This window comes from Moschus berezovskii, chromosome 6, assembly GCF_049115385.1.
Source record: "Moschus berezovskii isolate FMDL1 chromosome 6, NW_MosBer_1.0, whole genome shotgun sequence".
Taxonomy (NCBI): Eukaryota; Metazoa; Chordata; class Mammalia; order Artiodactyla; family Moschidae; genus Moschus; species Moschus berezovskii.
Genome location: NC_142465.1, coordinates 117,029,101 through 117,045,608, shown reverse-complemented (window position 1 = coordinate 117,045,608; position 16,508 = coordinate 117,029,101). Strand labels below are relative to the sequence as shown.

Here is a 16,508-nt window from a genome sequence, read left to right as displayed (position 1 = left end):
ACAGTCCATGCGATCGCAGAGTCGGACACAACTGAAGCGACTTAGCACGCACGCACGCGCATGCACGCACACAGACACACACAGGAACTCTCACTGTGAGTCAGGCAGGCTCTGTTCTAATTGCATAACTATGTAGTATCTTACTGAATACAGTAACTGACTAACGTGAGGGTGGGGGTGGGGTGGGCAGGGGATCCCAGAAGCCAGAAGCAAGCAGGGAAGAGCCCCAGAGACTTGCTGTTTTCTGGGCAAGGCTAAGCTGGCACTCTTGGTACTGTGAGCCAGACCAGAGGGTTTGGAAGGCTGGGGTGTGCGGCACGAGGAACACAAGGGCCCACCCACCACTGTCAATGGGCCACCTGGAACCAGACACCCCTTTATACAGGGCAGAGCCTCAGACACACCTGGGGCTCCAAGTCAGTCGTGGCCCCACCCTAGGTCTGTCTGATGGGGGCTTGGGCTCGCTCACCTGTCAGCTGCTGTAAGGGCCGCCCATTTCTCTGGTCTCTTTGGTTTTCTTGGCTGGCTTCCATGAAGGCTGTGACTTGGGCAGGTGTCCTCTGTCCAGATTTTTCCAGAAAGGATGCTTTCCTCCCTTCCATTCTGCAGTCAGCCCACAGTTGAACAACGTGGGCATCCAGCCTTCCCACTGCTCCTCCCGCCCCACCAGCATCCCTCACCTGGGCTGGAGGAGGGGGCTGATCAGGTCCAGTGAGATAGGGGCACCCAGGAGGGCACAGGGCTTCCCCCACACCACTCGACGTGCACCGTCTGGGGCTAGTCGTGGGAGTGGGCGGGTACAGGACTTGGGAGGCACGTCCAGCTACACCCAGCAGGGTGATGCTAAGCTGCCTGGAAGACCCAAAGGGTTCCTCTGTCCTCCCTCTTCTCGAACTTTGGGGTCAGATAGGCAATGGCACCCCACTCCAGTACTCTTGCCTGGAAAATCCCGTGGACGGAGGAGCCTGGTGGGCTGCAGTCCATGGGGTCGCTAAGAGTCGGACACGACTGAGCGACTTCACTTTCCCTTTTCCCTTTCATGCATTGGAGAAGGAAATGGCAACCCACTCCAGTGTTCTTGCCTGGAGAATCCCAGGGATGGGGGAGCCTGGTGGACTGCCGTCTCTGGGGTTGCAGAGAGTCGGACACGACTGAAGCGACTTAGCAGCAGCAGCAGACTGCTCATTCCTTGTCCTACTGTGCTGTGCTGGGTGACCGATGCTGCCTGCTCACGGGACGAGTGATTCCACCTCAGAGGGCACCTGAAGTCAGAATAAGGGAACCAGCACTCAGGTGCGAGGTCGCAGAGTAAGCACTTGCGTGGATGCAGCCCTCTGTGGTGGGCGATGTTAACGTCCCCACTCCTCAGATGAAAAAGCTGAATCTCCAGGGCTTAGGGAGCTTCTCAAGGCAGCATCACTCTCTGCCCGCCCTTTCTTTTGGATACGCCATGCATGTGTGCTGAGTCTCTTCAGTCATGTCCGACTCTTTGTGACCCTATGGACTGTAGCCTGCCGGGCCCTTCTGTCCATAGGATTCTCCAGGCAAGAACACTGGAATGGATTGCCATGCCCTCCTCCAGGGGATCTTCCCGACCCAGGGATCAAGCCCAAATCTCATGTCTCCTGCATTGGCAGGCAGGTTCTTTACCACTTGAATGACCTGGGAAGCCTGTTGTACACCCCACCTAACTACCATAACGGAGGTGGGATAGATTCTAATGCTTGGAGCTCACAGGTAGCAGGACAGGTAAAGGAGCCCAGAGACCATGGGGTAGAGGTGGGAGAAGGAGGCTCGGGAGACGTGAAGCCTGCAATGAAGTAGTTACTATGCCAGCACACCACTGGAACAAGAATGCTATGGTGTAGTCGCCCAGTCGTGTCCGACTCTTTTGCGACCCCATGGACTCTAACCCACCAGGCATCTCTGTCCTTGGGATTTCCCAGGCAAAAATACTGGAGTGGGATGCCATTTCCTTCTCCAGGGGGTCTTTCAGACCCAGGGATCAAACCTGTATCTCCTTCATTGGAAGGCAGATTCTTTACCACTGAGCCACCAGAAAGAAAGAAAGTGAAGTCACTCAGTTGTGTCCTACTCTTTGCAATCCCATGGACTGTAGCCTACCAGGCTCCTCCATCCTTGGGGTTTTCCAGGCAAGAGTACTAGAGTGGGTTGCCATTTCCTTCTCCAGAGGATCTTCCCGACCCAGGGATCGAACCCGGGTCTCCTGCATTGTAGGCAGACGCTTTACCATCTGAGCCACCAGGGAAGTCCTCAAGTCACCAGGGAAGCCCCAAATAACAGTCATCAAATAAAAAAGAAAAAGCAAAAAACAGAAAAGAAAGAAGGGAAAAAAAAATAATGGTCATCAGGTGTGTGGGGGAGGGGTGCCCCATGTGGTCCCAGTCCTGGAGGATGCATAATTGTCATTTCCTCTGCTAGGGACGTCTCTGCCCACTTTTACTTAGCCAGGGCATGGGGTTTCTTAAAGGGTTCAAATCCCAGCTCTGCCACTCTCTGGCTGTGGGACTGCAGTCTAATTAGTTACTGCTCTGAGCCTCAGTTTCCACATCTGTAAGTGGGGATAATTGGGCTTCCCTGGTGGGCTCAGTGGTAAAGAATCCTCCTGCTAATGCTGGAGACATGGGTTCAATCCCTGAGTCGGAAGGAGCCCCTGGAGAAGGAAATGGCAACCCACACCGGTATTCTTGCCTGGAAAATCCCACAGACAGAAGAGCCTGGCAGGCTATGGTCCAAGGTTCATTCACAAAGAGTTGGACACGACTGAGTGACTAAACAACAACAAAACTGAAAGAAAGTGTTAGTCACTCAGTCATGTCCAACTCTGAGCCACCCGGGAAGCCCAACAACAAAAGTGAAGGTGACTGTGGTACTCACCTCTTAAGGCTTGTTGTAAGGAAGACCTGAGCCAATGCAGGTAACTCTTGAGCGTGGCTCCTGGTGCACAGGAGAGCTGTAGGAATGTTCTCTATTGTTAGCCCTCCAATCCACCCAGGTTGCCCTGGGGAACTCTTGAGTCTCCCAAGCACCTGCTTTGTGCCAGCACCCAGCCCAGGGATCTGAGGCTCCATCACTCAGGCCCCTCCCACGCCCTGGGCTAAGCCGCCAGGGCCTGGGGCTGAGCGTGCAACAGATCTGACATGCAGGGGGAACGGCCTGCGAGAATTGGTGTGTTGGCTCCCACTGCTGGCGTGACAGACATCCTGATGAAATATGTCACTTTAAAACATTTTTCAAAAGAAGCTTCCGGAACGCTCTCTTAACCTCATGGGGACCATACATAGCCTGAATGGTTGTCGGGTTCCAGTCTTGGCTTTGAGATGACTTTTCAGAAACCCTCCCCTGTTTGGGCCTCAGTTTCCCCATCTTTAAAACAGGTCAGGAACCAAATCCACCCATGAGGGTTGATCCTGTGTGAGGCTGCGTGTGTGAAATGTGCTTTGTAAACTCGAAAGCACCTTACAGCCATTGGGCTCTTTCAGTTCTGTTTCTGGTCATTTGGGACACGGTCACAGGCAGACGCCAGTGTGGTGTCATGGCTGGGTGCTGGCCCTGGATGCGGGCTTCAGTGAGATGCCGCCTGTACTTGCAAGGGCTCCCTGAGGAGTGACCTCACTGAAACCCTTGAATTTTGTGATTTCCAGAGAATGTGGAAGGCCCCCCCAGGCAGCCTGGCCCCTTCCGGGGAAAAGCTGGTAAGTGTCGTGTCTGTTAGCTCATTCCACAAACAGTTTTGGAGCAGCTCCACACACGAAGAATGATGCTGGAGACCCAGAGGTCAGCTCTACCCTTGAGAGCTCAGTCCGGGAGGAAGGGATTGAAAACTCCACCCCTAAATGACCAGACGGCCAAGGGTCAGGGGCGGCTGGATGCAAAGCATGGGCTTTTCAGAAGACACTCAGCCATGGAGCAATTGGCAGGATCGTTTATAAATGAACACTGACTCTTTTCTCTACTTGGAAACCTTCTGCAGTTCCTCGTTTTGTCTTTGGGATAGGTCCCCAAGCCTTTCGCGGTTTGCACTGTTTTGCTCCAGCTGCACCTCCAGCTTACTCATTTCATTTGAATTGCACTAGCCTCCTTTCCCTTCCTGGAAATCTGCTCGCTCCCTCCTGCCTCAGGGCTTTTGCCCGTGCTGTGCCCACTGCCTGGAGCTCTCTCCTCCAACCTTATTGCTTGGCAACCTCCTATCTGTCCTACAAGTCTCAGCTCAAATGTCCTGGATCCCCCAAGACCTGGCTCCTATTACATACCCTCTGAGCACCTGCCCGCTTTCTTATCAATGTGTATTGTGCGTGCATGCGTGCTTGCATGCGTGCTTAGTCGTTCAGTCATGTTTGATTCTTTGAGACACCATGGACTGCAGCCCACCAGGCTCTTCTGTCCATGGGATTCTCCAGGCAAGAATACTGGACTAGGTTGCCATTTCCTCCTCCAGGGGATCTTCCTGACCTAGGGATCAAACCTGCATCTTCTGTGTCTCCTTCATGGCTAATACCAAATGATTCGTTATGTGATGATTTTTGCTCTAATGGTCCCAGGGGACTATATGCTCCATGACAATAGAGACCCTTGGGCTCAAGACTTCATGTATGGTGAGGGCTCAATTACTGTTTGTTGAATGAATTTATGATGAGTGTTAAGGTAAGGCTTTGTGGAGGTGGTAGCATTTGCGTGAGACTTGAAAGAAGGCATGATTTCAGTCTGTAGGGAAGAGGGAAGGGCTTCCTGCTTTGGGTAGCAGACAGCCACACGGTGGGGACACGACTCTTTTGGTTTGGCAAAGAAGCAGGATGGGACATGTGGGAGAAGGCTGGAGAGGTGGCGGGGGCCAGACGAGGGCTTTGAGAATTTACTTGAATTCTGAAATTCCTTGGGACCCACCAACAACCTTTGAGCCTGAGGTGGGGGGAGTAGGGTCAAAGCTGGCTTCTGGAAACTGTAATGAGTTTGCAGCAGGGAGGGGTGGGCCGGGAAGAGAAGCTGCCATCCAGAAGACCAGCTGGGAGTTGGAGAATCCACTGACTTGGCTGCTTTCTATTTCCCCGGCATCACACATGTGCCTTGGAGTTATCCTGCGAGCTCCTGGGGAGACGCAGACAGTGATGTGGAACCTCACAGGGCAGGACTGCTTCCAGAAGGCTCTCACCTCGGGGCAGCCACGCCTGAGTCCCTGGAGGGAGGGAGGTGGAGCGGAGCGGACGCTGGCGTCCACGCTTCCCACACCTGCGTCCCAGTGCTTTCCCTGTGGCCCGGGAGTTGTGACATGTGCAGTCGAAGAGCAACAGCAGCATCTCCATCAAAGCCCAGCATGCCAGGGCAACCTGTGTGCCCCCCACGGAGGGGTGAGGCCAATGCGGTCTGAAGAACCGGGACTCTCGAGAATGACCCGGAGCTGCAACTTGGCAGCTGTGTGCCATTGCGGGGGGGCATCTTGTTAGCAGTTATGGGCTTCAGTGTCTTCAGCTGTGAAGCGGGGGGCTACTTGGGTGTCGTGAAGGGTCAAGGGTGAGGACACACACACGGAGCCCCAAGCGTGGGGAACACTGGAGGCGCGGGAAGTTGTGGCTGTTATCATGGCTACGTATTTTCTCCACGGTTTGAAATCTTCGCAGGAAGCTGGGGTTTCAGGCTTAAAGTGAAGAGCGTGTCAACAGAACAGGACGGAACAAAGTCTTTTCCCAGCATGCCTCAGCATGCAGCACTGCCTTCCCGTGGAGCCCAACAGGGACGGGGCTAAAAGTCTTGAGCTTTCAAGCAGAAATAATCCCGATGGAAAGGAACCTCCCTATTGTTCGCCTGTGATAAAGCCATGCAGGGGCTCCGCAGTCCGACCTGCCTGGGTTCAGATTTCCTCTCTGCCTTGTGACTCAGTTTCCTTATCTGCGAAATGAGCTAATAATAGTATTCACCTCATGGAGCTTTGGTGAGGATTAAGCAAGTTAATGCAGGTGAAGCGCTTAGAACACGCCTTTGTCACTACTATTGTTAGATTGTTTCATCTTCAGTTTAATACTTTGCTGGGCTGCAAGTGACTCAGCGGGGGCTCCAGGGCCAGAAGGCTGAGTTCAGACTATCTCTGCGGCTTGCTAGCTGTGTGACCTCCGGCAAGTTTCTTAACCTCTCTGTGTGTCCCATTTCCTGCTCTGCACCATGAAGATGGCAATCCCTGCCTCATAAGGTTGGGGGTGGGAGGAGTGACTGAGGTTGGCCAGGTAAGGGACCCAACTTCCCGGAGGCAGGCAGACCACTCGGCCCTTCTTCCCACCCGTTCCGATTTGAAGAAATGAGACTCTGGGCCATCGGATGATTTGCTGAAAGACACTGTCAGTAATACCAGGCTAGGCCCCCAGCTCAGCGCCCTGTGCTGGGCCACCACGCCAGGGACTTCCCAGGGAGACTCGAGCCACGGGTGGCAGGAGTGGGGAGTGAGCTGAAGGGTGATCTGTCCCGTGATAGGGGCCTCCCGTTGCTTAGCTGGGTCTTCTCCAGTGTTTTGAGTACGCTGATGCCCGGCCCCTGCTTGGTGGTCAGGCCGTGGTCTTCCAGGTGTGGGTCTGAGGGTCCAACGCCTGCAAACTGCCCAGGCTCCAGGGATTTACAGTGTTACTTTGGGGAGAGGCCGGTTCCCACCCTGCTGTGTGCCCTCCCATCTCTTTCCCCATCTGCCTGCACGCTTTGGGGCCCACTGTCTGTGTCCATCCATCTTTCCCATGTTTATGAGTGCTGGGAAACTTGGTGGTTAAGAGTGCAACCTCTAAAGACCCGGGCTCCACACCCAGCTCGGCCTCTTCCGAGCAGTGTGACTTGGGACAGGCCGTCCAGCTCTGTGTCTCAGTGGTCCCATCTGTAAAGTGGAGATGGGAATAGTACCAGCCTCATCGTGTCACTGCAAACCCACAGTGCCTGTTCCCAGTGAGCCTGGATTCTTCTGGGCTGGGGATCCATTTCTAATGGGATCGTTGTTATGGTGATGGTGCCTGGCCCTGCCTTGGAATGCCGGAGACCCGAGGGAAGCAGAGGGGTCTGCCTGCCGGTGCTCACGGTCCTGTGGGAAAGAACGGATGCGAGCACAGACAGCCCAGTGCAACCAGCGAGGGCGAAGGAGGAGGCAGCCACCACTTGAGCCCTGGAGGAATGAGGGGGAGGGCAGGATTGAGGGGCAGAGCTCCGGGTCAGAGGTCACTGGGGGACCCCGTGAAACCAAGTGTCCCAGGTACTAGGCCCTGTAGGATCCCACCCCTGCCCACCTCTGCACCGCCATCTCCAGTTCCCATGGCCCTGCGCTGAAGTTCTCCTGGGAACTGCAGCGGCTGTCCGCACGTGGCTCCGTCCTGGGATTCCCGGACACTCTATCTGGAGCCGTCCCCACCCCCTGCGCCTTCCTGCCCGCCCTGCCCTTGCCTGGGAAAGACCTGTTCTGAGGTCCTTCCTCCATCAAGGCCCGCAGCCTGGCACACAGGTGCTCTGTGTGGAAGGAAGGCGTGCCCACAGAGGTTCTGGCCACCCTTGCTGTTTGCGCTCTGCGTGGGGAAAGTGCCTGCCTGGGGACAGGCTCTGCAGGATGCGGGTGGGGGCTTCCCCCACTTCCGGTAAGCGGAGGCTTTTTTTGGTACGTCGTCTCCTGGAGGCCTACGAGCAGGAGTTCCAGGAGGCCTCCGCCTTCGTCTTCAGTTAGCAGGAGGCCCCTCCCAAGAGGAAGGAGAGCTGGGGCCCACTGAAGGAGAAAGGTGCGCGCGGGCGGTACGTGTGCTCGAGAGCGAGCCAGGGAACCAGAGGAAGGACATCCGCCTGCCGCTGAAGGCTCCGCAGCCGACTCACTTCGCACAAGTCACTGATATGCCGGGCAGGGCCAGTCTCCTCAATCAATCCGCGCTGACAGATGGTAGCGGAATCACTGACCTAGAGGCAGGAGGCTCCATTTGTAATCCCGGAGCGGCTCAGGCGCCTGGCGGAGGGCAGAGGAGTTTGTAATAAAGGGAGTGACACGGGGTTTCCAAAAGCCATCTCGGAGCTGGGGGAGGAGGGAAAGGATTAATTTTGCTTCTGGAATTGAAACCACTGATTCAGTTCAATAAGTATTTTTCGAGGGGACTGGGTTAGACGAGAGAGAGGGAGAAAAAGAAAAAAAAAAACCCAACTAATCTACTGTTGTTCAAGCATGGTCGGAAAAACAGGTTTCTCACAGATGAGACAGTGAGAGAACAATGGAAGACACCAATGTGGTCAAAGAGGCCCCCGGTGAGTTGTGCTCTGGCCACTATGGGGTCTTTACCAGTGACTGACTGGCTCTCTGAACCTCAGTCTGCTTGTTTGTCCGTATCATGTAACTTGCTATTGCTAATGTGTGCCTGGTACTGTACTGGATTCTTTATCCGTCTCTTTAGATCCCCATAACACCTTATGAGTGAGGCCACATTGTCCCCTTTTACCAAGGCTCAGAGAGACCACAGCCCAAGTCTGTGTCGGTCATGATGCCCGCACGTGTTCTCTCTCCAGATGACACTGGAAGGGAGAGCGGTAGGCTGCTAAGGGGAAGATGTCCAGGCTGCCCGGCCTGAGGACTGGGGAAGTTTCCAGGTCGGAGGTTAGCTAGCCATTTTCCAGCAGGGTCCAGAGTAGGCGGGGGGAGGGGGCTGTAGGGTCAGTCTCAGGACAGGAGGCAGGAACAAACAAAAGCCTGGACTTGAGTTACCTGTCTGCATTCCTTCCCTTCTGAATGAGGCTTTGCATGGCTTGTCACCATCCCTTTCATGTTCTGGTCCCCCAGTCTGAGACCCAAAGGGGCTGAGGAAGAAGGGATAGGAAAGGGAGAAGGATGGGGGCAGGAGACTTAGGAAGTGGGCTTCCCTTTTCTTCACGAATTCTCTCAAGAAATTGAGGGAGCTCCCAACACCAAATGGGAGCTCTCACACATCTTTCTGTGTTTGTCCAGAAAACATGGGTCTGTGCTAAGAGTTCCCTCTTTCCCTCTGTAGCTCTGACTCAAACAAAAGTCAGCACTGGTCTTTTAAGTCTTGGTGCCAAAGAATTTGAAAATGAAACTCACAGAACAATGGGAACAGCCAGAGGGCAGGGCTTGGCGGCCTGTTAAGCTCTACCCCGGAAGAGACCGGCACCCCACCTGGCATGCAGGAGGTGCTGGGGGACCAAGTGTCCAAGAATAGCTCTGACCCACATTGGAGCCAGCCCCCACTCTGTATGATTGGACAGAAGCCAGGAGAAATCACAGCCTTCCCCAGCCACATCCTCCTGGGGTGCCAGCAGCAACTCAGGCCCTGCTTTGGATCCTTTTGCTGGCGGCAGGTGTTGCCACAGCCAGAATCCTCTTCTGGTGGCCCAGGGCAAGACAAAGCTAATGTCTCTGTCTAGGTGGGGTGAGAGGTGAAAGGGCAGAGCCAGGCCCTAGGGAGCTGTGTACCTCAAATACTCTGAAACTGCACCCCAGGCCACACCTGCTTCCTATCAGCCTCCACCTGCTGCCCACTTCTCCCAATTCGTTTACTTTCAAGTCAGGTTGCTCCAGGAAAGGAAGCCACATATACTCTCTTAACATCTAGGGCAGATGGGGGCCTAATTTAGAATTAGCAGTTTTAGTCAACGTTAGGGACATCTAGTCCACATGCTCCTCCTTCCCACTGTACCAACCAGAAACAGGCCTAGAGTGGGGAGAGAATTTGACCAGGTTTCTGGGTGAGCGACAGAGGGGATCACAAACACTCCAAACACAACCGACCCTCACTGGTCATCTCACTGGTGATCGCAGTGGGTCACGCAGCAGAAACATCTCCGGTTGTTTTACAACTGAGATTTTCTTAAAAAAAAAAAAGTCAACCATTCCTTTGCTCCATAAAACGTACATGAGATTTGCAAAAGAAGGCTGGGAACGGCCCGAGGCCTTGGCGCCACAAATCCTCCACCTCATCTCCAAATTAATTCTGGACCCTGGGTCCAGCCAGTCAGGCGTGGCAGCTTTTTTTTTAAGGCTGCCTTAGGCAAAGGCAACTGGCATTTGGTGAGCATCTATTTTACAGGCGAGGTTGGTGGGCCTCCTCATCCTTGCTTTTATTGCGGAGGAAACTGAGTCCCAAGAGGGCCCAAGTCATTCATCCAAGGACACGCGGCGCCAAGGGGTGGAGGGCGGTTAGGGAAGTAGGCCTGCGGGCCCGGAGGGCGCTAGGACGGGCAGGAGCCGGCCCCACTAAGCCAGGTTACAGGGGGAGAGAGCAGGCCCCCTGGCCCCGCGCGGGTGGGGCTCCCCACGCGGGGCCAGAGGCGCGATCCTGGTTTTGGCGGCTCCGAGGGAACTCCAGAAATCGCAAGGAGAGATTCCGGGCCACCAACTCCCCAGAAAGTTGGCTCGCGGCCACTCCCAGGACGGCCGGGATCTGCGGGCCAAGATGGCACTGGGTGAGCGGCGAGACACGCGCGCCGCACCCCGCAGCTGCCGAGGGGGACCCGCCGCCGCCTGCGCGCGACCCCGGCCGCCGGGCGGGCGGGCGGGGCGGGCGAGGGGGCGCGGGTAGGTCTCCGGCCAGGCGCGCGCAGGCCTCGGCGCGTTCGCACGCGGGTGGGCACGCGCGCGCCCGCCGGCCCCGCCCCCCGGTGCCCCGCCCCCGCCGCGCGCCCCGCCCCCGCCGCGCGCCCCGCTCCCGCCCGCCCGCGCGCGCCGCGGCTCGGAGCCCCGCGATTGGCCGTCCGGCGTCACCTGACGCTCTGTTATTTCCTGTGTGTTGGGAGAATGGAGAGAAAAAACCCCGAGCCGAGCGGCTTTCGGCCCCTGCGAGGCGGCCGCGGCCTCCGCCGGGGGAGCCCGCCCTGAGGCGCGCCCGACCGGGGAGCGAGCGAGCGCGCGCGAGCGCGCGGGCCGGAGCGAGCGTCGAGGGGCCGCGGCCCCCCGGCCCGCCCCGCCGCCGGCCCCGGGCGCCCGAGCTGGAGGCGGCGGAGGCTTCCCCCACCCCCACCCCGCGCAGCGCCGGCCGCCGCCGCCGCTCCTTCCCCTCCCGCCCCCGGCTGAGGCCGAGGGACCGGGCGGGGGGCTCCCGCAGGTAACCGCCGCCCGCGCCCGAGGGGGAGGGGCCGGGTTCAGGGGCTGAGGGCTTGTGCGGGGGGCCAGGCCGGGTGTCTTGGCCTCCGGGGCTGGGGGCGGACAGAGGTCCTTGCCCGGCCCGACCTGAGAGTGCGCCGAGCCTCCCGGACTCCGAGGCCAGGACTCGGGGTGCTGAGGGGCCGGCCCGACCCGACCCGGGAGTGCAGAGAGGAGCGGCCTGCCTTGGCCTCGGGGCGCTGAGGGGCAAGGGCCGGCCTGGCACCCTCGGGGCGCTGCGGCGGGGGTGGGGGCTGGGGGTCTCGGTCTGACCGGGCTTGGGCACCGGCCCTGGCCTGAGGGTGCCGGGAGAAAGGTACCTGCTCGTCGCGGCCTCGGGTGCACCGGCGGCGGGTGTGCGCGGGCGGCGCCCGGGGTGTCGGCGGGGTCAGCGCCGCCCGCCCCGGGTTAGGGGGGTGCCCCCTGGCAGCCCCGGGTGTATCCCGCAGCTCTCGCCGCTTTGCTGGGGGCGAGGCGGGCGGGCGGGCGGAGGGCCGGGCTTGGGGAGGGGCCGGCCGGGCTCCCGCGGGCGGGAGCGGAGCTGGGGAGCCGTCGCGCGCCCCCGCCGCGGGGAGGGCCGAGGGCCCGCTTCTTGCCATGTGAACACCTGAAGCCATGTGGACGCGGCTGCTTCTCGCCTGTTGGGGGCGGAGGGTAGGTACTGGCTGGCCGGGCTCAAGGTCCCGGGCCCCCCCGGGGGCGGAGAGCCGAGCGCGGGACACCCTTCCTGCGTGGGGTTTTTTTCCGCCGCCGCGGTGAGCAGGGCTGTGCGTGTTGGATCCGGTGGTCCCCCGTGCGCGAGCGGACGGCTCGTTTTGGGAGGGGGGGTGCCTGGCTCTCTAGGCTTCTTATCTTTTGGGGGACGGTGGGGAGTGGTGGTAGAAGGAGAGCGGCCGGTCCGGCCCAGCCCGCTCTGGCAGGGGATGGAGGTGGAATGTCTCCCGTGCGCCGGGATGGGAGTGGAATTTAGTGAGTTGAGGGGCGGGGGGGTGGTGGTGTGGGGAGGCGGCGCAGAGGAGCGGCCGCCTTCCTGGGCCTGTGGGTGGGGATTATTGTCTGAATTTGTGGTTGTGGATACTAGCACTGTCTGCAGCCCTTTAGTTTGCCCTTAGGGGACAGATCAAAATTAGGATACCGCCTCCCCCCCCACCTCGCGAAGATTAGATGCCTCTGATAACTTTTGTAAAATGGATGGAATTTTCGAGCTGTTATCTAACAGGCAGATCTTTGAATGATAATCGGACCCTTCTGTTAACAGCCTCAGTGAGGAGTTAAAGGGAGGATCCTCAGTTAAGATCCTCAGTGAGGATCTTAAAAGGGAGTGGCAGCTGGCTGAAGTGGGAAACTGCCCTGAATGAAGTTCGACCTGGAAGACCCAGGAATCTACTTCCAGCTTTGCCACCAAGTAAACTATAACCCTGACCAAATTACCTACCTCCTCAACACTTCAGTTTTGTCCGATTAAATAAAGGCTCCCTTCTAGGTCAAACTTTACAGGGGTTTTAGGTAGTCCCTCCTGTCTTATGCTTTTTTTTAGTGGTAGGTGACTTCCTGGGAGATGCAGACTGTTCCTTACCTGGCTATTAAAAGCCTGTCTCACCTTTTAGTTTTCATCCTCTACTCGGACAGAGTGTAGGACTTCGTCAGTGTGCAGTTTTTCCTTAAATTCCAGGATGCTGTTCTGTGCCTCTCAGAAAGTATATTCTAACCTGGGCTGAATGTGCCTTGTATTTTTTTTTTTTTTTCTGTATTTGCAGGAAGGAGTTAGGGAAAAGGTTTTTCAGTCATCATCTGACTACTTGGAGTTGTGGATAATGTGTATTTGATTCTGTGTGTGTTGGTTAGCTTCAAGGAAATCCAAGATCTTTCTCTGCAGAGTATTACGAAGGGATCTTATTTAAAGTTCCTTCAAGGGATATTTGGCTAACTTTCTAAATTTCCAGCTTTAGTATGCTCAGAGAAGGAATTCTATAACATCTTCTGTGAAGTGGCATGCTAGTGGAATTAACTATCACCTCAGGGTGCACTAATTATTTGCATCCCCAGTTTATTCCTTAACGGTAGCTGGATGCTTCCTCTCAGATGCTGAAGAACCCCAATTAATTTCACTGATTTTATGGTGTGTGAGGGCCTTAGGCCATGCCTTTGACTGGCTTGGCCTTCTGGAATTACCTCAGAGGTTGGTCTTGTTTGTCTTAAATTTCCAGTGTTGGGATTCTTGAAGGACATGTGCCTAACGTGTGACATGTCTTTCTTAGGCCACTTTTCAATTCTTCCTATGCACACATTTCAAAAAGGGTCACAGCTTTGGGAGGTATGCTCATAATGCTCACCTTGGAGACAGATTGGTAGACTTTTCCTTGTGTGTTGACATCAGGCCTGTCACATAGGTAGACGCTTTTATGTGGCTGTGCAGATTGATTATTTGGAGTTTTCCAAAATAAACAATTTATGTTGGTATTTGAATTATGACCTTGCTTTGTGTGGGCTTTTAAAAACCTTACAGTTACTTAAATTATAGACAGTTATCCTACTCACATAAATTTACATTTTTGTTGTAACTTATGAGGGAAGTTATAAAACTCTTACAGAGGAAACGTTTGTTTGTGTGTACGTTTGTGAGAGAAGGTTGCCAACGCGGTAAGATGTCAGGAGATAAGGATTTTAGGTTCTGTAACCTGTTTTTTTTAACCTTCATAAAGTGTGGTGGAATGTAGATCAAGAAATTAGAGTTGGACTTTTTCTAAGTTCAACCTTCTCTTTCTAAGGAGAGGAGAGGATGCTAGAGCGTTTGTTTTAAAAAACAAAACCAGAAATACCCCAGTATGTTCTGTCCAAGGCATTTTAACTTACCTAACAAATTTCACCCAGCAGACCTGAGAGAGAGATCAGCTCTTCTTTTGCTGAGAGGTCAGGGTTTGGTTGTGACTGTCCTCCCCCTGACTCCAATGCCTTTGTTAGGTCCGTTGTAGCTCACTGCCAGCTCAGGAAACAAATCAGCTAGTGGGTTGGCTTTGGAATCCAAATTTACTGCTGTGTCTCCCTTCTAATTTAAAAGTTATAAAGAATTTGAAACCTGGACTCAGGAAGGCTGTGCCTTGTGATTTAGTGATCCCCGCAAGTTTTCTAAAATCTCACCTTCCTCATACTTGGCCAGTTTTGCCAGTGCACCTGCGATTTAATCAGAAAAGTTTCTCTTTCATACCCAATTCTGCCATTCTGTCTTGAGCTGAAAACTTCTGTCAGCTCAAATAGTGACACAGTATATAAGAGGCTGTCTCCCTTCCTGTCTGTGTTACTGGTTTACAGTATACAGGAATCATTATCTGGTATCTGCTCTCATTTTGGCCAGATGGTATTCAAAAGGTACGTTTATAAAAGACAGCCCTTCCCCAGTATGCTCTATTCCTCATGGGGGCTTCTGTTCAAGACACCTTGGTGATTGTTAGATCTATCTGGGGCTTCTGACTGTGTGCCTTCATTTCCTTTTTGTGGAGGTAAAAGTAACAAAATAAAGGAAAACCGCATAATGCTATTCATATTGGAGCAGAACTGTACACATAAAAGTCATACATTTGAAATATAATGAAATCAAGCCTTTCATAGAGCATAATTTGGTCACATTGCATTTAGACTGAATAGGGTTTTTTTTTTTATTATTAGGTTTGAAGATCATCTTAATACCTATGGTACATGCAGTATGGGTGGAAAGATTCTCATGGCGACAAACACGATCAGTGCTTTCTGCATTAGAGCTGTGTTTACTTTGTAGGTAATGTGCATGGCCCAGCAGGAAGATGAACTGTAAAGTGACTTATTGGTGTATCTGTGGCTTGTTATCTGATGCTTCATTGTGGGAAAGTTAAGAAAGAGAAAACATTAGCTACAGGGGAAAATATCCTTATTGCAGTCTGCATATGTAAGTTATTCTGTGGGAAAGGGTGGAAGTTATTGCAATAGTTATTGCAATCAGCCTGATTGGAAGATTGTTTTCTGTGTGTTTGAACAACACATCCCTAAATATGGATTAAGGTTCTCTGTGTTCTAAGTTTCATTGACAAACATTTGTAAGCACTGTTCTAAAATATGGGAGGTGCAGTGCTGGGCAAGATAGAGAAGGAGCCTGCTCTGGAGTTGAACTGTTGACAGTAAGTAAGTGTGTCTGGCAGTGAACATAGTGATGAAGAGAATAAAAAGACAATGTGATAGTGACTTAAGGGAAGCTGCTCAGAGTAGTCATAAAGATATCCTCTCTTTTGGAGAATTTTCTGCCAGTAGGGTAGTCAGACTGGATTTGTGGGATGGATGAAAATGGCATTAAACAAAGTAAATGATTTGCTTTAGTCCTGAGCATCTTGAGAAGTTAATCCAAAGAATAGAAGTGGGTTGGTTGAAGTCTTCCCTCTGTATGTATCTCTGCTTTGTGAATGGGGACCTGGCTCAAAAGAACTTAAGAGGGATTATTAGTGGTGCTTTATAAAGGGTAAGAAAGAGAAATGTGTGTGCTTTATTAAAATTGTTCTGATAAAGCCCAGAAATGTGGAGGGAATTCCCCTGGTGGTCCAGTGGCTAGGGCTTTGCTCTTCCATTGCAGGGGGTGTGGGTTCAAACGAAGATCCTGTAAGCCATGCACGGTGCACCCCAACCCTGCAAAAGAAAAAGCAAAACCATGGAGATGTGTTGTTATATTGATGAGTGCTGGGTATTATTAGAGACATCATTTAATTATGTTTACGTTTCTCTGTTTAGAAGTTGGTTTGCAGTGTTAACAATCATTGTTCTTGGTTAAAACTTCTGAAGCTAGCAAAAATTAGTGATATCTGTATGTAGGACACTCTGCTAGATGATGCTTCAAAGAGAAGATCCCAAGTGACCTTGGGTGGGATAGGGGGGTGGAGGAAGCAGGAGTATCTGAGAGTGGGGACTCTGGCGGGAGAGGAGACAGTGCAGTCAGAGAAGCTCTGTTATCCACAGCTGAGAGGGCCCGTCCTCTGCACTTTTGCCAGCCAGCCAGTGGCATCCAGATACCTTCACCCACTCTTTCTGTGCTGTCTGGCAGTTATCTAGAGAGCTGAAAGAAATCGTCTCGTCTGGCACTTTACAACCTCTTTACAACTCAGGGAAGGGGCCAGGGAGGTGGGGACCTGCCCATAGTTAACGTAGCTTTACACTGACAGTCAAGGCTAGGACCCTGTTCTTTGCCAGCAAGACTGGTGTTCTTTCCACTGTAGCCCATGCCCTGACCAGAGGGTTGGTTGTTAACATTTGCTCCTGAGTAGAAAAAGAAAGGCAGCCTTGGGTTGCTAATGTACTCATTTAGGGAAAAGCCTGTGTAGTTCCAGTCTTAAGAAGTCAGGGAGAAGACACACATCCACCTGGAAAGCAGAGTATGGACATAGAG

At 53.9% G+C, this 16,508-nt stretch overlaps 2 protein-coding genes across 6 annotated transcripts in view; one reads left to right on the top strand and one right to left on the bottom strand.

The window, feature by feature from the left end:
- Nucleotides 1-6,024: 6,024 nt before the first annotated feature.
- On the bottom strand, nucleotides 6,025-11,749 carry LOC148777744 (uncharacterized). 3 transcript variants are annotated; one of them, XR_016037723.1, is made up of 2 exons: nucleotides 11,428-11,749; nucleotides 6,025-8,035 (listed from the first exon to the last, which is right to left on the bottom strand). XR_016037723.1 is itself a non-coding variant. In XM_088837533.1 (2 exons), the coding sequence occupies exons 1-2, from the start codon at nucleotides 11,722-11,724 to the stop codon at nucleotides 7,696-7,698; spliced, it is 525 nt and encodes a 174-aa protein (XP_088693659.1). In that variant the 5' UTR covers nucleotides 11,725-11,749; the 3' UTR covers nucleotides 6,025-7,695. The 3 variants fall into 3 exon arrangements, 2 of the variants coding, with proteins under 2 accessions (XP_088693659.1, XP_088693660.1); XM_088837533.1 differs by having other exon boundaries at nucleotides 6,025-7,923; XM_088837534.1 differs by lacking the exon at nucleotides 6,025-8,035 and adding an exon at nucleotides 8,117-10,409.
- The window catches only part of TCF20 (transcription factor 20), a 95,420-nt gene continuing 89,671 nt past the window's right edge, over nucleotides 10,760-16,508 (top strand). For 2 of the 3 annotated variants that reach the window (XM_088837531.1, XM_088837532.1), the window contains exon 1: nucleotides 10,939-11,069. The gene's annotated coding sequence lies outside the window, so the exon portion shown is untranslated. Of the gene's footprint in view, nucleotides 11,070-16,508 lie in introns of all 3 variants that reach the window. The other variant, XM_055396680.2, reaches the window with a different exon arrangement.

Excerpts from the sequence above, each read along its gene's own strand:
- LOC148777744 (XM_088837533.1), bottom strand. The coding sequence starts at position 11,724 with ATGGCTTCAGGTGTTCACATGGCAAGAAGCGGGCCCTCGGCCCTCCCC. Across the intron at positions 7,924-11,427 it reads CCCGAGGCCGCGACGAGCAG|GTCAGTGATTCCGCTACCAT; the intron begins GTACCTTTCTCC and ends TCCTGCCTCTAG.